At 41.3% G+C, this 16,071-nt stretch overlaps 1 protein-coding gene across 6 annotated transcripts in view; it reads left to right on the top strand.

The window, feature by feature from the left end:
- The window catches only part of MATN2 (matrilin 2), a 146,122-nt gene that overhangs the window by 127,648 nt on the left and 2,403 nt on the right, over positions 1-16,071 (top strand). For 3 of the 6 annotated variants that reach the window (XM_081070933.1, XM_081070928.1, XM_081070929.1), the window contains exons 11-18: positions 2,990-3,112; positions 5,347-5,469; positions 7,688-7,810; positions 11,016-11,429; positions 13,735-13,887; positions 14,939-15,010; positions 15,326-15,460; positions 15,824-15,922. In XM_081070933.1, coding sequence (XP_080927059.1) covers positions 2,990-3,112; positions 5,347-5,469; positions 7,688-7,810; positions 11,016-11,429; positions 13,735-13,887; positions 14,939-15,010; positions 15,326-15,460; positions 15,824-15,922 — 1,242 coding nt within the window. The remainder of the gene's footprint in view (positions 1-2,989; positions 3,113-5,346; positions 5,470-7,687; positions 7,811-11,015; positions 11,430-13,734; positions 13,888-14,938; positions 15,011-15,325; positions 15,461-15,823; positions 15,923-16,071) is intronic. The other 3 variants (XM_081070931.1, XM_081070930.1, XM_081070932.1) reach the window with 1 other exon arrangement.

The following is a 16,071-nucleotide window of genomic DNA, read 5'->3' as shown; positions in this document are numbered from 1 at the left end:
TGAATGAATAATTTGAAAGCATAGCCATTCATATGGTGCAAGGGTATCTGTAGAAGAGAATTCCAGAAGTGAAATTGCTGGGTTAAAGGTACAGTTTGTAACTTTGGTAGATCTTGCCAGATACCCCTCTATAGGGGAAGTCTGCTCTTTAATATGTTTGAATTTTGAATCAGGTGCCTATTTTGACTTTTAAAAAAGTCTATGCAGGTTATTCTGATGCTCATCCAAGGTTGAGAACTCACCACTGCCCTACTCTTGATCAGATGCTCCAAGGGAGTGAGGAAGGGAAAGATAAAAAACCCAGACTCTCCCCATGCTTTTAAAGCATGCACACAACAAAATTCCCAAACAGCTACTATATGAAAGCCCACGAGAACTCAGAAAGTGGGCTGGGAGCTCCAGGATAACCTACAGCCAAGGGTGAAGACATGCCCTTGGGGACAGTGGCTTTGGGCTCAGCAGGCTCCTGATAAGTCAGGCTCAGACCACCATGGCTCAGGAAAGCCTGGGTATCAGTGGCCCTTCAGGGTCTGTGCAGGAAGACTCACCCTCACTCTTCAAGGTGAAAGCCTGAGCTGAAGCTGAGAGGACAGGATGGGGCATGGGGGGAGCTCTAGAAAGAAAAAGCATGCTCAGGGAGTTCTGTCTGGATTATGGCTTGACAAGGCTGGCCTGAAAGAGTTATAGCTATTTTATTACCTTGGAAAATAACAGTAGTCTTATAGTCTTAGTGTAAATTCATGGTGGGAGAAAAAATGCTCACCTCCACAGCCAGCCAGCTGTCTGTATTGTGGATCCCTCAATTGTATTTCCACTCAACACTACGTGAGGAAATGTTCTGGGTCAATAATGACTGCAGACTGTGCCCAGAGAAGTAAGTCCTATTCAGAGCATCAGGAGCGTCTAACTTTTGTTTGACTCTCTTTTGCAGTTATAATTTCAATTAACATAACACTTTTCCATTGTTCAAGAATTTTGGCAGTGCTTCTGCTCAAAGGAAGACAGGCAAAATTCCCTTCATGTTTGAAAGCTTACCTTAGAATAGAGCAATGCAGTGCAGTTGAGGAAAACATGGGATTAATTGTCAGAAGATTACATTTTTAGTCTGATGCTATCACTTCTTAGCAAGTGGTCTTGGCAAGCCATTCCCCTCCCAAACCTTTGTTTCCCTGGCTGGTAAATGAGAATAACAATGGGTGCCCTAACTAACCCACAGGGTGGTTCTCAGAGCTCCCCTCCAAAATGAAATACTGCAAAAATGCCTTAGAAAAAAGTACATGGTCTCTGCCTGAGTATAAATGTGATTATGCACTTCAGAGCCTTCACTTAATAACATCAATGCATCCAATGTAGAACTTCTACTCCATGGAAATAATTGAGTTGACTCAGAAATGTGTCATAGCCATGTGAAGATGGATTTTTCATATCAACCCATGAACAAATCTTGTAGGCCTACCTTCAAAATGTGGCCACAATCTGACCACTTCTCCCAGCCTGGTCGGGGCCACCAGGATTACCGCAGTAGGTTTCTTCTAGCTCTCTGTGCTACATCCTTACCAGATGAGATCATGCCCCTCCACTGCTCAAAACCCATCAATAACCCTTTCTCACTCAGATCCAACCACTGCCCCTGAATCCCGTGTGGTCTGTCCCTGATCATTTCCTGCCAGGCTCCAGTTGCTTAATCAACTAGCCTCTCTGCCTTTCCTGAAAAATGCCAAGCACGCTCCTACTTCTGCAGTTTGCAAATTCTTTCTTAGGGGTGCTAGCGTTCCCAAATACCACACACTCACTCTTCTCTATCTTCAGGGCTCTGTCCAGTGTTAACTTATCTGACTGCAGCATGAAAAATGACAAGCACTCCCATGCCCCAACCCAGCAGGCACTCTCTATCCTCCTTAGCCTGCTTTTTCCCCATCTGACATATATATTTGTCTGTCTATTAATTGTCTTCCCCGTCTCTTCCCTCCCACCCCTGCCACCAACTGTAAGCTTCACAAAGGCAGTAACTCTGTTTTATTCATTGTTGTATTCCCAGAGCCTAGAAGAGTGCCTGACTCATGGAGTAGGGACCCATGAAATATTGTTGACTGAATGAACAGATGAATGAATGGATGACCTAAGTGTGACACACACATTCATACCTAAGTAGATATGTAGATAAGTTGATATTACATTAACTAATAACCAATGAAGTTGAACTTATTTTCTAATGTTTATAGGCCATTTGTATCTCTCCTTTTGTAAATTGTCTTTTCATGCCTTTTGTTCATTTTTCCTGCGGAGATAATGATATCATTTTATTTATGGGCTTTTATATATTAAGAATTTTTTGTTTTAGATTTTATTGGGGAAGGGGAACAAAACTTTATTGGGGAACAGTGTGTACTTCCAGGACTTCTTTCCAAGTCAAGTTGTTGTCCTTTCAATCATAGTTGTGGAGGGTGCCGTTCAGCTTCAAGTTGTCGTCCTTTCAGTCTTAGTTGTGGAGGGCGCAGTTCAGCTCCAGGTCCAGTTGACGTTACTAGTTGCAGGGGGCGCAGCCCACCATCCCTTGCGGGAGTCGAACCGGCAACCTTGTGGTTGAGAAGACGCACTCCAACCAACTGAGCCATCTGGGAGCTCAGCAGCAGCTCAGCTCAAGGTGCCATGTTCAATTTTTTAGTTGCAGGGGGCCAAGCCCACCATCCCTTGTGGGACTCGAGGAATTGAACTGACAACCTTGTGGTTGAGAGCCCACTGACCCATGTGGGAATCGAACTGGCAGCCTTGGGAGTTAGGAGCATGGAGCTTTAACCGCCTGAGCCACCGGGCCGGCCCTATATTAAGAATTTTTGCTAATAGACATGCTTTCTATTTTGAAATGTGCACTATGGAATTAGATACTGTTTTAATTTAAGGTGTCTGAAATGTCTTTTAAGATTGAATAAGTCACCAATGTCTGAATCATTTCCTTCATCTGTTTCTCTAATTCCACTTGGGTTCTCAGAATTGGACTCTTGTGCCTTGGGGGACCATGGCTGTGAACATTCGTGTGTAAGCAGGGAAGACTCTTTTGTGTGCCAGTGCTTTGAAGGGTATATACTCCGAGAAGATGGGAAAACCTGCAGAAGTAAGTTTTTATTGGAGTTGGCTCACATTACTGTGTCTGGCCTCTGCATGAAATCCAGCATCCTGATCTCTGTATAAGTCAGTCACTCTCAAAAGCCAATGCCACAAGATCACCAAATGTAATGTGGGATCCTGGATGGGATCTTGGATCAGAAAAATGGCATTAGGTGAAATGTAAGGAAATATAAATAAAATATGGACTTTACTTGATATTACTTGATATATCAGTATTGGTCCGTTAATAATATCATTACACTATCATTAGTATTATTACACTATTAGTGTAATAATATCATTACACTAATGGAAAGATGTTATAAGAGAAACTGGGTATGGGGGTTTATGGGAACACTCTGTAGTATCTTATAAATTTTCTATAAATTTAAAATTGTCCTATACAGTAAAGTCCATTAAAAAGAAAACAACAAATGCACAAATGAAAAAAGTCACTGCTAGAGCTACAACTGAAGTTATTCTTTTATGTCCTATGGCAAGAAGCAGCAGTTTAGCAGTGTGCTCTGGTGGAAGGATGTATTGTCTGTAATTCAATATTCTATCAACTTCTGTCTCTGCCATTTATTAGTCGGGCAAGTTGCTTAAGTTCTCTGATCCTCTGTTTCTTTATTTATAATATTGTTGTTGTTTCTGGTAGCACAAATTCCTTACAGAGAGAACCTTGTGATGAGGCCATTCTTATGTCTCAGAGAACAAAGCCTCTTAGATGGGGCCAAGACACATCTCTGTACAATGTGATCAAAAAATACGGTGAATGTTTAAATTTAAAAAAATTTTATTACAGTAAAAGACACATTCTGTTAATCTCCCTCAAAATGCTTCCCCTCCCCTGGCTTTGAACACACTTATCCCATCATTCTTGTCACTTTCTGAAGCAGTTCTGGAAGTCCTCTTTCATGAGTCTTTAGTTGCGCTGCCATGGCTGCCTCAGTGTCCTGAATCGATTCAAAACGTTTACCTTTCATGGTTGTTTTGACTTTGGGGAAGAGCCAGAAGTAGCACGGTGCCAGATCCGGTGAATAAGGTGGATGAAGACACCGTAATTTTTTTATTTGACAGAAATTGCCGTATACCAGACAAAAGTGATGTGTGACACGGAGCCCTTCCATTGTGATCAACAAATACGGTGAATGCCGCTGCCATCCAGTGGAAAGGCAGAGATCTTCAATACCGGAAGTGGAACGTCAAACAGTAGACACAGTATGTGACAAGTTTCAACTTGTTTGGTGCAGTAAGTCAGGTGTGAACTACGGTTGAGAGAAGCTGTGTTTTAAAGTGTGGCAAAAATCATCCTCCATCATGATAGCACTCCATGTCACACATCGCTTCTGGTATACAGCAGTTTCTGTCAAAAACGTTAGTGTGTCCTCATCCACCTTCTTCACTAGATCTGGCACCATGTGACTGTGGCTTTTCCCCAAAGTCAAAATGATTCAGGACATCGAGGCAGCCACAACAGCGCAACTAAAGATACTCACAAAGGAGGACTTCTAGAACTGCTTCAGAAAGTGGCAAGAACAACAGGGTAAGTGTGTTCAAAGTGAGGGGAGTACTTTGAGTGGATTAATGGCAATATGTCTTTTACTGTAATAAATATTTTTATTTAAACATTCACCATATTGTTTGATCATACCTCACATAATCAAAGGGGAGGGTATAACCCAGAGTAAATGATTTACATCCCAATCAGTCATCTTTTTCTCAAGCTTCTCAAAGTACTTTATAAAGGGCAACTCATGTTGACATATTTGAAGAAAAGAAGGCTAGCAGGAATTATTACTCTAATTTTTCAGACATGAAACTTAAGGCTCCATGGGGTTAAGTGACTCTCCGAAGTCACAAAATATGTCAGGAACAAAACCAGAATTAGATTTCAGTGCTGCTAATCTAAATTGAAGTTTAATCTAAGTAATCATACCAAAAGTGTTTCCTTTCTGATAACAGAAACTACATCTGCAGAAAGCTGGTGATGGGTTGCATTTATATGAGACACTGAAGTAGGTGCTGGTGAATGAGGATGGTGATGATAGTGAGGAAGTTTGAAGAGTTAGCCCGAATTAGGACCACTGAACTTCACCCTCAATTTCACCTTCTTCTCCATAGATCACTGAGCTCAAGGGTCTCTGGAGTCTGGGGGCTGAGTTGGATGGAAACTCTGACGTGAAACCTGAGGAAATTTTATGTAGGTGAAATTATTCTAACTTGCTCTGCTGTCCTCAGGGAAAGATGTCTGCCAAGCAGTAGACCATGGCTGTGAACACACTTGTGTGAACAGTGGTGAGTCATACATCTGCAAGTGCTTGGAGGGGTTCCGGCTTGCCGAGGATGGGAAACACTGCAGAAGTAAGTGGCTTCTTAGGTAGAGATAAACTTGTCCATCTGTGGAACTTGGGCAGTTTTATAACTTCATTCAATCTTTAAAATCTTCCTTTACAATGAATGTCATAATTACAAGTTCCTTCCTTGGGTGCTTTGAAGTGTTTTGCTAGTGATCAATACAGTAGACCCCCTAGTTCTTAGAGGAATTTCTCAATCAAGGTCCAGAGTTGTCAGGCTCTTTGCTTCTTTTCATTTTTTCTCAGCTGTTGGCCCTCTCCACAAGATATGTGTGGGTGCCCAGAGCCTAGCACAGTGCCTGGCTAGTCATGGGACTACATATGATAATGGGGGGGGGGGTTCAAGTCTATATATCTGCAGGATAGGCAGGCAGGCTGGAGACACACAGGAAAGACACTTGTGTGTCTTTCACACAGGAAAGAGCTGATGTTGCAACTGTAATCCAAAGGCAGCCTGCTGGAAAAATTCTTCCTTGGGAGAATTCAGTCTTTTTTTCCTTAATGCCTTCTACTGATTGGATGAGGCCCACCCATCATGGAAGATAATCTGCTTTACTTAATGCCTACTGATTTAAATGTTAATCTCATCTTTTTTTTTTTTAAAAGATTTTATTGGGGAAGGGGAATGGGACTTTTATATGGGAACAGTGTGTACTTCAAGGACTAGCTCCAGGTCCAGTTGCCCTTGTTAGTTGCAGGGGGCGCTGCCCACCATCCCTTGCGCGACTCGAGGAATTGAACTGGCAACCTTGTGGTTGAGAGCCCACTGGCCCATGTGGGAATTGAACCTGCAGCCTTCGGAGTTAGGAGCGTGGAGCTCTAACCACCTGAACCATTGGGCCGGCCCCCAATCTCATCTTAAAACACACCTTTGTTGCAACATCTAGACTGCAGTTTGACCTAACAACTAGGCACTTACCACATAATATTAACTGTCACAGCACCCAAAAGAAAAAAGACAGGGACACACTAATTCAGTGAGAAGGGCGTGGGCATTAGAAGAACACAGGGCAGGATTTTTCACTGTGAGATTCTGAGCTGTTAATCCCTACTTTTGGGTGTTCAACACTGTGTACTTGTTTTTGTAACACTGTTCCAGTGGGCAAAATGGCCCTTTTTTGGTCAAGACAAAAGAAATTCATTTGCTTTTTGAGATTGAGTTTTAGGAATTTCCTCACAGACTCCTTTGAGATAACTGGGTTCACTTCACGTGTCAATAAAGCTGGGTTGACAGAACTCACTGCTCTCATTTTTCCACCGGGAAGCAGGGGTCCTACTTTTAGCAAGAAGTTTTGTTGGAACAGCTGACTCCTAGGATGCCTGTGGGACCCTGGCCTAACTCTGCAGGACTTCCTGCATGATCCTATGTTTTGACTTCACACCGTAGTGTCCCTTCTGTGGAGACCAGGTCTATAGTTCTGCCCATCATGTCTGCCTGAGCTGTTTGTTTATGCTTTTATTTCATAAATGTAAGCATACACACACACACACCATTTTTCACTCAACACATTTGTTGCTTAATAGGTACAACTTTTACCTCTGGAATTTGATTGCTAAATAAAATCCCTTCATTTTCCCACTTCCTAGAGAGATCTATAGCACATTGATTCCAATTATGTCATAAGCTTCCCCTTTTAGGGAGCTAACGACAGAAAGGAACACCATGGAGGAGGAGTACTCAGGAGATGTCATGTCTCAGCTGTGTCATCAACTTACTGCTCGACCTTCGGCAACTCTGAAACTTTTTGAGTTTTTTCATTTATAAATTGGGTATAATTAGTCTCGCCTTCCTCTTCTCACAGGATGTTGTGAAGATTAAAGGACTGTAACTACTTTAAAGAATTTAAAGTACCTCACCTATGAGAAGTGTTCATTAGACTATTAAAACGAGTGTTTGGGAAGTCTATGTGGTAAAAAATCACTAGCTTGGGAAAAATCAAAACCCAAAACACAATCAACAATTCTAAAAATTAGTAATAAATTCAGGACACCAATCCCCCACCTTACCATTCAGGCTTGTGGGAGTAGAGCTTTCTGAGAGAAATGAGTCCCTCACCATGCCCCGTCCTCATTATTAGACAGAAAAAGGAAATGTTTTAAAGGAGGTTTGAACAGAGGTAGATTTTTACAAAATGGATTACTTCCGTGATCGCTCCTGACATGACTATTGAATTGGGTTTATTTCTACACCGATGGGGTTGCTCAACTTTCTACATTTTCCTCAGGAAAAGATGTCTGCAAATCGACCCGCCATGGATGTGAACAAATTTGTGTTAATCATGGCAATTCCTATATCTGCAAATGCTCAGAGGGATTTGTTCTAGCTGAGGATGGAAAACAGTGCAAGAGTAAGTGATCTGAACTTGCCTTTCTGCTTTAATTTGGTTTGGGAGTAACTACTTTTTGGAGTATTTTCAGGGAACAAATCCCTCACCTCTGCTTCTCCCATATAAACATGCATGGATAAATACAGTGTGGGGAAGAGAATTCACTGCAGCACTTGTGAAAAAGCTTTTGAGACTTGTGTTGTGCTCTGTGCTGGAGAATTACATTTAGTTCTGAACATTGCACTTTAGGAAGAGAGGGATGGATTAAAGGTTTAAACATACAAAAAAAAACCACTAAAGTTGCAGAAAAAAATCTTAACAGAATTATTTTATAATCTCAGAGTAGAGAAGACCTTTCTAAAATGGCATGAATCATAAAAGCCATAAAAGAAAAAGGTGAAATGTATAGTAAGAGATTGAAGTTATGATACTTTTTTTTACCTATTAGTTACCAGAAATCAAAAAGTTTGATGATTCCTTATGTTGGCAAAGGTATATTGTAATAGGTAATTTTAAATTTACCACTAAGTGTCTGAATTGGTACAACCTCTAAGAGGGAAATTTGGCAATATTTTAAAGGCAATTCCACTTGTAGGAGTTTATCGTACCAATATGTGCAAGGCCGTATACACAAGGGTATTTTGTGCAGCATTATTTGTACCAGCAAAAAAATGGGAACAAGGTAAATGTCCATCCATAAGAGACTGATTAGATAAATTATGGTATAGCTACCGTTCAATACTACACAGCTGTTAGAAAGAATGAAGCAACTGGCTGTAATCGCAAGACATTTTAAGTGAAATAAACATGGTGCTGAATGGTTTTTATAGTATATTACCCTTGATGTATTTTGTAAGAGGCTCCCTCTAACATCCATTCTCTCCAGATAGATAGATAGATGGTACATAGATGATAGAGATACACACACATATATACTCTTTTGTAATGTTTGAATTTTATTCCATGTGCATGTATTTTATAAAAAAAAAAATTTTAAAAAGGATAGAGATAAACATGATTTAGAAAGCATCATGGTAAAGTTCAGTACAATGTAGAACGGACACTAGGTAGAGGCTACAGCTCCACACGAGGACAAAGAAACTTCCTCTCAGGGAATCTGTGTCATTAATTAGTCGAGATCATGAGCTTTGGGTCAGACAGATCTGGATGTGAACCTCCATTCAGACACTTGTGTGACCTTGGAAAAATTAACTTCTCTGAGTCTTTCTTCATCTATGATAGTACCTCACAGAATCTGAGGTACTTATTTAAAGGTACTTAGCCCAATGTATTGTATTTAAAGGTATGTATTTAATGTATTTAAATTACTTTAAATTTAATTTAAATTTAAAGTAATTTAAATTTTACTTTAAAATTTAATTTATTTAAATTAAATAAATAATTTAAATTTATTTAAATTATGTATTTAAAGGTACTTAGCCCAATGCTGACAAATTGTAAGTGCTTGAAAAATGATAACTATTGTTGTCATCAACAGCAGAGCTGTCCAAAGATGGGGCTTCAGTGGTGAGGGGATGAGTTCCTCATCAGGAGTCATGTTCAAGCACAGGCTGAATGGCTAGTGGAAGGGATGTTGTAAAGATGTGAGCAACAGGAGGGCTGCACTTGATGACCTTTAAAGGTCTTATTCAACATGGGAATTCTGGAACTCTAGGAAAATTAAGCTCTAAAAGCAAATCAATTGACTTAACTACCAAAAAGAAAATGCCTAAGGAAAGTTGGAGTGACCCTCCGGCAAAGTAGCCGGCAAGTGGGGCTGTCATTCTCCCTGGGTCTGAAAGCAAAAGTCTGGCATGTCTCATCCTGATGCCCCTCCACTCCATCTAGCACTCTCGTTTCCTGGAGAAGCCTTCTGTGCCCCTCTGTACATGGAGCCTGCAAGTGCTGATTTTGTTCTGTAAGAGAGAAGTGTATGGGGAAGAGAAAATAGACTTGCTGCCAGAAAATTATTCCAGTATTTCTGAAATCCACATGCATTCCATCTGACAGTCTTTTTTCGGTTGATTCAGGAACAGGCTATGAATGTAAATGAAGCTCTGAAATAGTCTTTTCTTCTTTTATTAATAAGGAATCAATAGGTTGAGTAATGAAGACAAGCACTTAATGGAGAGAGGAACCCAAGCCCTCCCCCCACACACACACACGTCAGTATGTCCCCTTGTTATACAGGCCAGGCATAGAAGTATTTTTGCATGTGTGTCTTTACTTGCTTATATTGTTGTCTTCACATTAAAAAATTGGCCAGCTGCTTGGTACATAAGAGAATGTTGTATCACATTACTGTAGACTGTCGGAAATGAGATCACCCACTTGAGATCTATAAATTTTTGTTATGTCCCCTCCCCCCTGAAGTAATAAAAACGCCTCTCCACACCCAGATTGCTTAAGTATTTGCATAAAGCTTTTACTGTCGACCATCTGAGTTGCCTGGAAAGCTTCCGTGTAGATAAAGAATTCACAGTGATAACTTATTTTTAAGTTTTAATAGATTAGTGGGGTACTGGACACACCTCCTTTACTTAACCTGTCAACATTCATTGCATACTTGTTGCATGCCAAGCATCGGGGGTACAGACATGAACGAGGCATGGCCCCTGATGAGGAAGAACTGGCAGACGAGAAGACGAGGCCTGTACATAACCAGCGCCTACACAGTGCATAGAGTACAGACTAGAAGCAACTTGGTGCCAGAGATTTTGTCTTGGTCACTACTGCAATCCTGCTGTTCCTACTGCCTTACATGAATCACATGCTCAATGAGCAAATTTTTGTTGAATAAATTAGGAGTGTTAAGGGTATACAAAGTGTAACACATGCTGGGTTACTAGAAAAGCTCCCCAGAAGAGATGATGGCTGAGCTGAATTTTAAGAATTTCCTTCTCCATTGTCTGTCAGAATGCCAGTACTGGGGTGACATCACCCCCCTGGAGTAGTTATAAGAATCTTTTGGGTGCTGTCAGACCCTTCAGTGTACTTTGCATGCAGTCCCTCCCAGACCTGGCTGTCGGTGGCCTGACAGTGCGGACCTGGTTTCTTAGACAATTTGTGTCTCTCCCAACACCTGTCTGTCCTGTGTATTATCTAAGAACAAGTGGTTCTCCAAAGTGGTTATGCCTCCAATTGAAGCATAATTTTCTTCTACTCTTGTGCATAAATTATTTTTTTTAATCATTTACCTATCTCAACTTTCCTTTCATTCTTGTAGGATGCTCTGAAGGCCCAATTGACCTGATCTTTGTGATCGATGGATCCAAGAGCCTCGGAGAAGAGAATTTTGAGACTGTGAAGCAGTTTGTCACTGGAATTATAGATTCCTTGGCGATTTCCCCCAAAGCTGCTCGAGTAGGACTGCTCCAATATTCCACGCAGGTCCGCACAGAGTTTACCCTGAGAAACTTCAGCTCAGCAAAGGAAATGAAAAAAGCCGTGGCCCACATGAAATACATGGGCAAGGGCTCTATGACGGGGCTGGCCCTGAAACACATGTTTGAGAGAAGTTTTACACAAGTAGAAGGGGCCAGACCTCTCTCTGCGCGGGTGCCCCGAGTGGCCATCGTGTTCACAGATGGACGGGCACAGGATGACGTCTCCGAGTGGGCCAGTAAAGCCAAGGCCAACGGTAATATGGGATGGAAGTGTGGTTTACATCACTCAGGCTTCAGGTTTCTTAAACTCACTCAGTGGTCACAGCTGGTCATAGGAATGAGAGTCTCTGAGTATACAGAAAGCAATCGCTGTTACACCCTTTTACTAAACTGCCACCTAGAGGCCTTAAAGGGACCTCACAAGAGTTAAAGGACTCGGAAGGATGCGAAGGTCTTGCAGACAGTGCCATCAGTCTAGACACAGACCATACCTGAGTAATCATCTATTGTGCTTCACTAGCCAGTGTGACCTCCAGGGGAGAGAATCAATCCTGCAAGTGCTGTCTCTGGTTAAACCACAAATACACAACAGTCCCCAAACATCTAACAACAGATTCCTGGTGGGCGGAACTCTTACTGATACTTTTTTTAAAAAACCAATACTGCAAGTGAACACTGAAAGCACAATAGCCTTAGGATAGCAAACACTCTTGTGTTCGCAGGAGGCAAAAGTTAGCTTTTGAGAAAATTTAAATGTTGGAGGAGATTGTGACTGGAAGCTCTCATTACTCAGCAGAGCTCAGCCTCTTCTCTGTGGTGTTTCTGACCCCAAGTATAACACAGAAGGTACTGGAGGTTACTTTAATTGTGGATAGATGTGAAGTGTGGCACAGAAGTATGGCCCTTGTGAAAGGAACCCAAAAGGTTGGATGCTTGGTAGAGACAGCTTAAGGCAGCGTCTGGATTCCTTGGGAAGATGAGAAAACTTGAGGTTGTGAAGAAGTTTGCTTAAAAGTCACTTTAAGAACTTCTTGAGGGCACATGCTTCAGCAGGTCCTGTAAGGGGTGAAGGGTATCCACAGACCATTGCTTCATCCAAGACTTTATGGACCCAGTGCCTAGGCCTGACACATAGTACTTGCTGAATGAACAAACAAAAGTCAAAGTGCTAGCAATCCCATTCATGAATTCCATTGCCCCTCACAGAATGGCTGTTTCGTATCAGCATTCAATCTCTTTGTGAAGGAGGCCATTTCATTGATATTGCTTATCTCACTATTCACAACTTTTTCCCAAGCCCAACCCAGTAATAACCACAAAGTGTCCTGCCTGAATAATCTGGGTGAATTGTAAGACTGGCTGCTCACACCCAGTTCCTCTGCTTCTAGACAGCTTGCAATAATAGCTCATGAAAAACCCATGGGCCGCCATAGCCTGCATTCTTAGAATACTGGGGAAAGCATCTTGTCTCCAGACAGTGGTTAGCCCTTTCATTTGTCACATTGAGACCAATCTACCTTACCCTTTCCCCCACTTGCATTTCCGTGAATCACCCAAAGAAAGGTGGTAGGAGAAACAGACATTTATTGGGTTCTTGAATCAACAAATTTATCTGAAGTGACATCCTCTAATGAATTTAATTACTCCTATGCATAGCTAACACAAATCTTAAAATAATAGTTCTCCTTTTTAGGAAGTTGTGCAGTCACTGGGCTCCCAGACAAATATGCTGAACTTGGCTATTGACCTTACACAGAGTTGGAACAAGGCATAACTCTGGCCCGTTGGCTTAAAGAGCCATTTTTATGTGTATTTTTTTTTTTAAAAAAACCTAGTCAATGAGATAGAATAAGATATCAGTGGTGAAAAATGTTGAAAACCAAGTAGAACTTAAGTTCTTACTGTTTTATTTTCAAATGAAGAGTATATGGGGAAGGGAGTCTAATGATAAATTTTGTTAAGAAAAGTATTTGGAGCAATCTCATATCCTTTTGATATCTAAGGTTGATTCTTGGGTTGGTTTCTTCCTGACTTCAGGGGTTTCCAGTGGTCTGCAGGTTCTCCTTTTCAGCCTAGCACCTCCTCACAAGGCTTTGTCCTCCTGAGGGGTGGGCAGAATGCATCTTCACCTCCCCCCAGGCCACTTAAGGTTCCCATCCTGTACCTTTGAGAAGTAGAAACTAGGTTATAAGGTCATAAATTGACCTGTTTCTTAGACTTCTCTCAGGAGATTCCCATTTAGTAAGCCATAGATTGTGCTCTTTCCTACTTTATCCACAAGGCTATTTTAGAGAAAAGTTAACATGTGTTGTATGACCTTGCTTAGAACTAAGCAACATGTTGGTGGTCTAGCTCTCCAACCTCTCCTATATGCCTCACCTTTCTTTCTTGGGTCCTTCTCTTTTGTTCATAGGGCCAAAATAAAAATGGTGAAAAAATAGAGGTTGACATGGACCCCTCAAACCACACCCCTTAACATCTAGCTGGCTGTGGGTGCAATTCCCAGACCATGGGAACACAACTCTAATTACCTTGTTCTTAATTTGCTCTGTACCTTAGGTGTAACTATGTATGCTGTCGGGGTAGGAAAAGCCATTGAGGAAGAACTGCAAGAGATTGCCTCGGAACCCACAAACAAGCATCTCTTCTATGCTGAAGACTTCAGCACAATGGGCGAGATAAGTGAAAAACTAAAGAAAGGCATATGTGAAGGTACTACAGCTTATGTCTACAACAGATCTTAGCAAACAGGGCAGCATGAACTTTTGAATGAGAAATTCTCAACCCATTCCTTCAAAGTGCTCAAAAAAGTACCACCCTGCTGTGCAGAGCCAGTGACACCTGGAAGCTCTAAGTACAGAAGAGGGGAGAGATGTGACAGAAGTTAGCCAGCATTGCTCAAGAGCTTGCTCTGTGCTGGGCAGTGTGATTAGTGTTTTGACAGACCAGCAGACTTAATCTTCACAGAAACCCTATAGAAATGATCATTTAACTAAGAAACAGCCATTATATAAATCAGGAGAGTTGACATGTAATTTCCATATATGCCTGTAATTAGAGTGGAAAGGGATGGTAATCCTTTCAAGTCCACTGCTTAAAATTGAAAGAATGGCTCCCTGCATGGACTACATCTGCTTACAGAACATTAGACTGCCCTTTAGAATTTAGATTTTGCTGTGTAAAAGATGTCTCTATGCTTTTCTCCAGTTCACTAATTGTGCTCTATATAAGGCATGCTGACATATAGCAATTCTGCCCATTGTCCCTTTTACTCATATCCCAGGTTCAGTCACCAATAAAATCAGTCTAAGTGATGTGTCTTACTCCTGTGAAGGAAAAAAACAATGAGATGAAGGGAGATGGGGAGGGAAGGCCTTTCAGATTTCTAATGAGAGTAAGTAATGTTTTACCTCTAGGCTGTTTCATTCAAGTTGAAATGCCTCAAGTGGAGCTGCTGCCACTGCTACTTAATCTTTCGACAACTTTTTTCCCCACTCTACCTTCTAGACAGACATATTTTAGGAGCATTCTTAAGATGCACTTGAGGGGTCCAGGGTTCCCTTACTACAGAGAACTGCCCTAGAGTGATCTTGGATTATGTAGTAACCAATTGCTTTTTGAATCTGTGGTGTTACCAAACAAAGCTCAAATACCCTGGGTTACGGCAGGTAGGTAAATGTTGATCTGGGTCCAGTTTCCTCAAGAACACGTGTGCGTGTGCATGCAGACAACTATCACCTTTTGGTCACCTTTTTCCTCTCAGCTCTGGAAGACTCTGATGGAAGTCAGGACTCCCCAGCAGGGGAATTGCCAAAGAGGGTCCACCAGCCAACAGGTAAATTTTAAAAATCAATGTTTTTATAGAACCTTTGGTGGATGTTTCCACCATGGTTTCCCTCCAGACAAAAGTTGTAAAGTGAAAGATTTGAATTAGGTTAACTATGGCTTTTTTCCCTCAATCAGGAAACATTCACTCCACACCTTAAGACATATTTGGTAATAGCCTCTCTGCTGACAGTCTTATTGCCACAGTGTGTCCCAAAGTAGTGTACCACATACTAGGAATACGAGGTACTTTAGTCTGACAGCTAATGGTGTTTTATACAACTGTGTTAAGCAGGTTTGACTTCAGTATTCTTTCTCTTTACAGAGTCTGAGCCACTCACCATAAATATCCAAGACCTACTTTCCTGTTCTAATTTTGCAGTGCAAAACAGATATCTGTTTGAAGAAGACATTCTTTCACGATCTACACAAAAGCTTTCCCATTCAACAAAATCTTCAGGTAATTCCCAGTAAAATATTACTGTAAGTTAACCTGATATCACCCTCAGCTTGCCAACAAACTCATTTTAAAGGAGGAAAGAGAAAGAGGAAGTAGGAAATAAGATGGGGAAAAGAGAAGAACTTAAGTAAAATGAGAACTAAAAATCTTAAGAGAAACTGGAGTGGTCTCCCCCAAATCCACAGTAAAGGCCACGTCCAGTGTTGGAAGCCCTCTCCTAGGATTTACTGGATCTGGCTGCACAGAAAAAGTTGAACATTTCTTTCATTATGGTTTCCTCCATCTGCTGATTCAGTTCTATTCTTATGCATCTGGGAAGTCTTGTGAGTAATAGAGGTGAATACTTTCTATCTGCTTTCTCAGGAAGTCCTTTGGAAGAAAAACCTGATCAATGCAAATGTGAAAACCTTATAACATTCCAGAACCTTGCAAATGAAGAAGTAAGAAAATTAACACAACGCTATATCCTTTTCTAGTGTTCCACTTCTGTATGGAAGGCAAAGAGAATTATCAAAACGTCACAAATACTGTATGTGGGTGTATGTCAAATGAAGTCACTTCCATAGTCAAGAATAGTGAACTCCAGGAAAAACTTTTTTCTTAAGCAGCCT

Source organism: Rhinolophus hipposideros, assembly GCF_964194185.1.
Source record: "Rhinolophus hipposideros genome assembly, chromosome: 13".
NCBI lineage: Eukaryota > Metazoa > Chordata > Mammalia > Chiroptera > Rhinolophidae > Rhinolophus > Rhinolophus hipposideros.
Note: the sequence above shows the minus strand (reverse complement) of the source record. Positions and strands in the feature narration are given on the sequence as shown.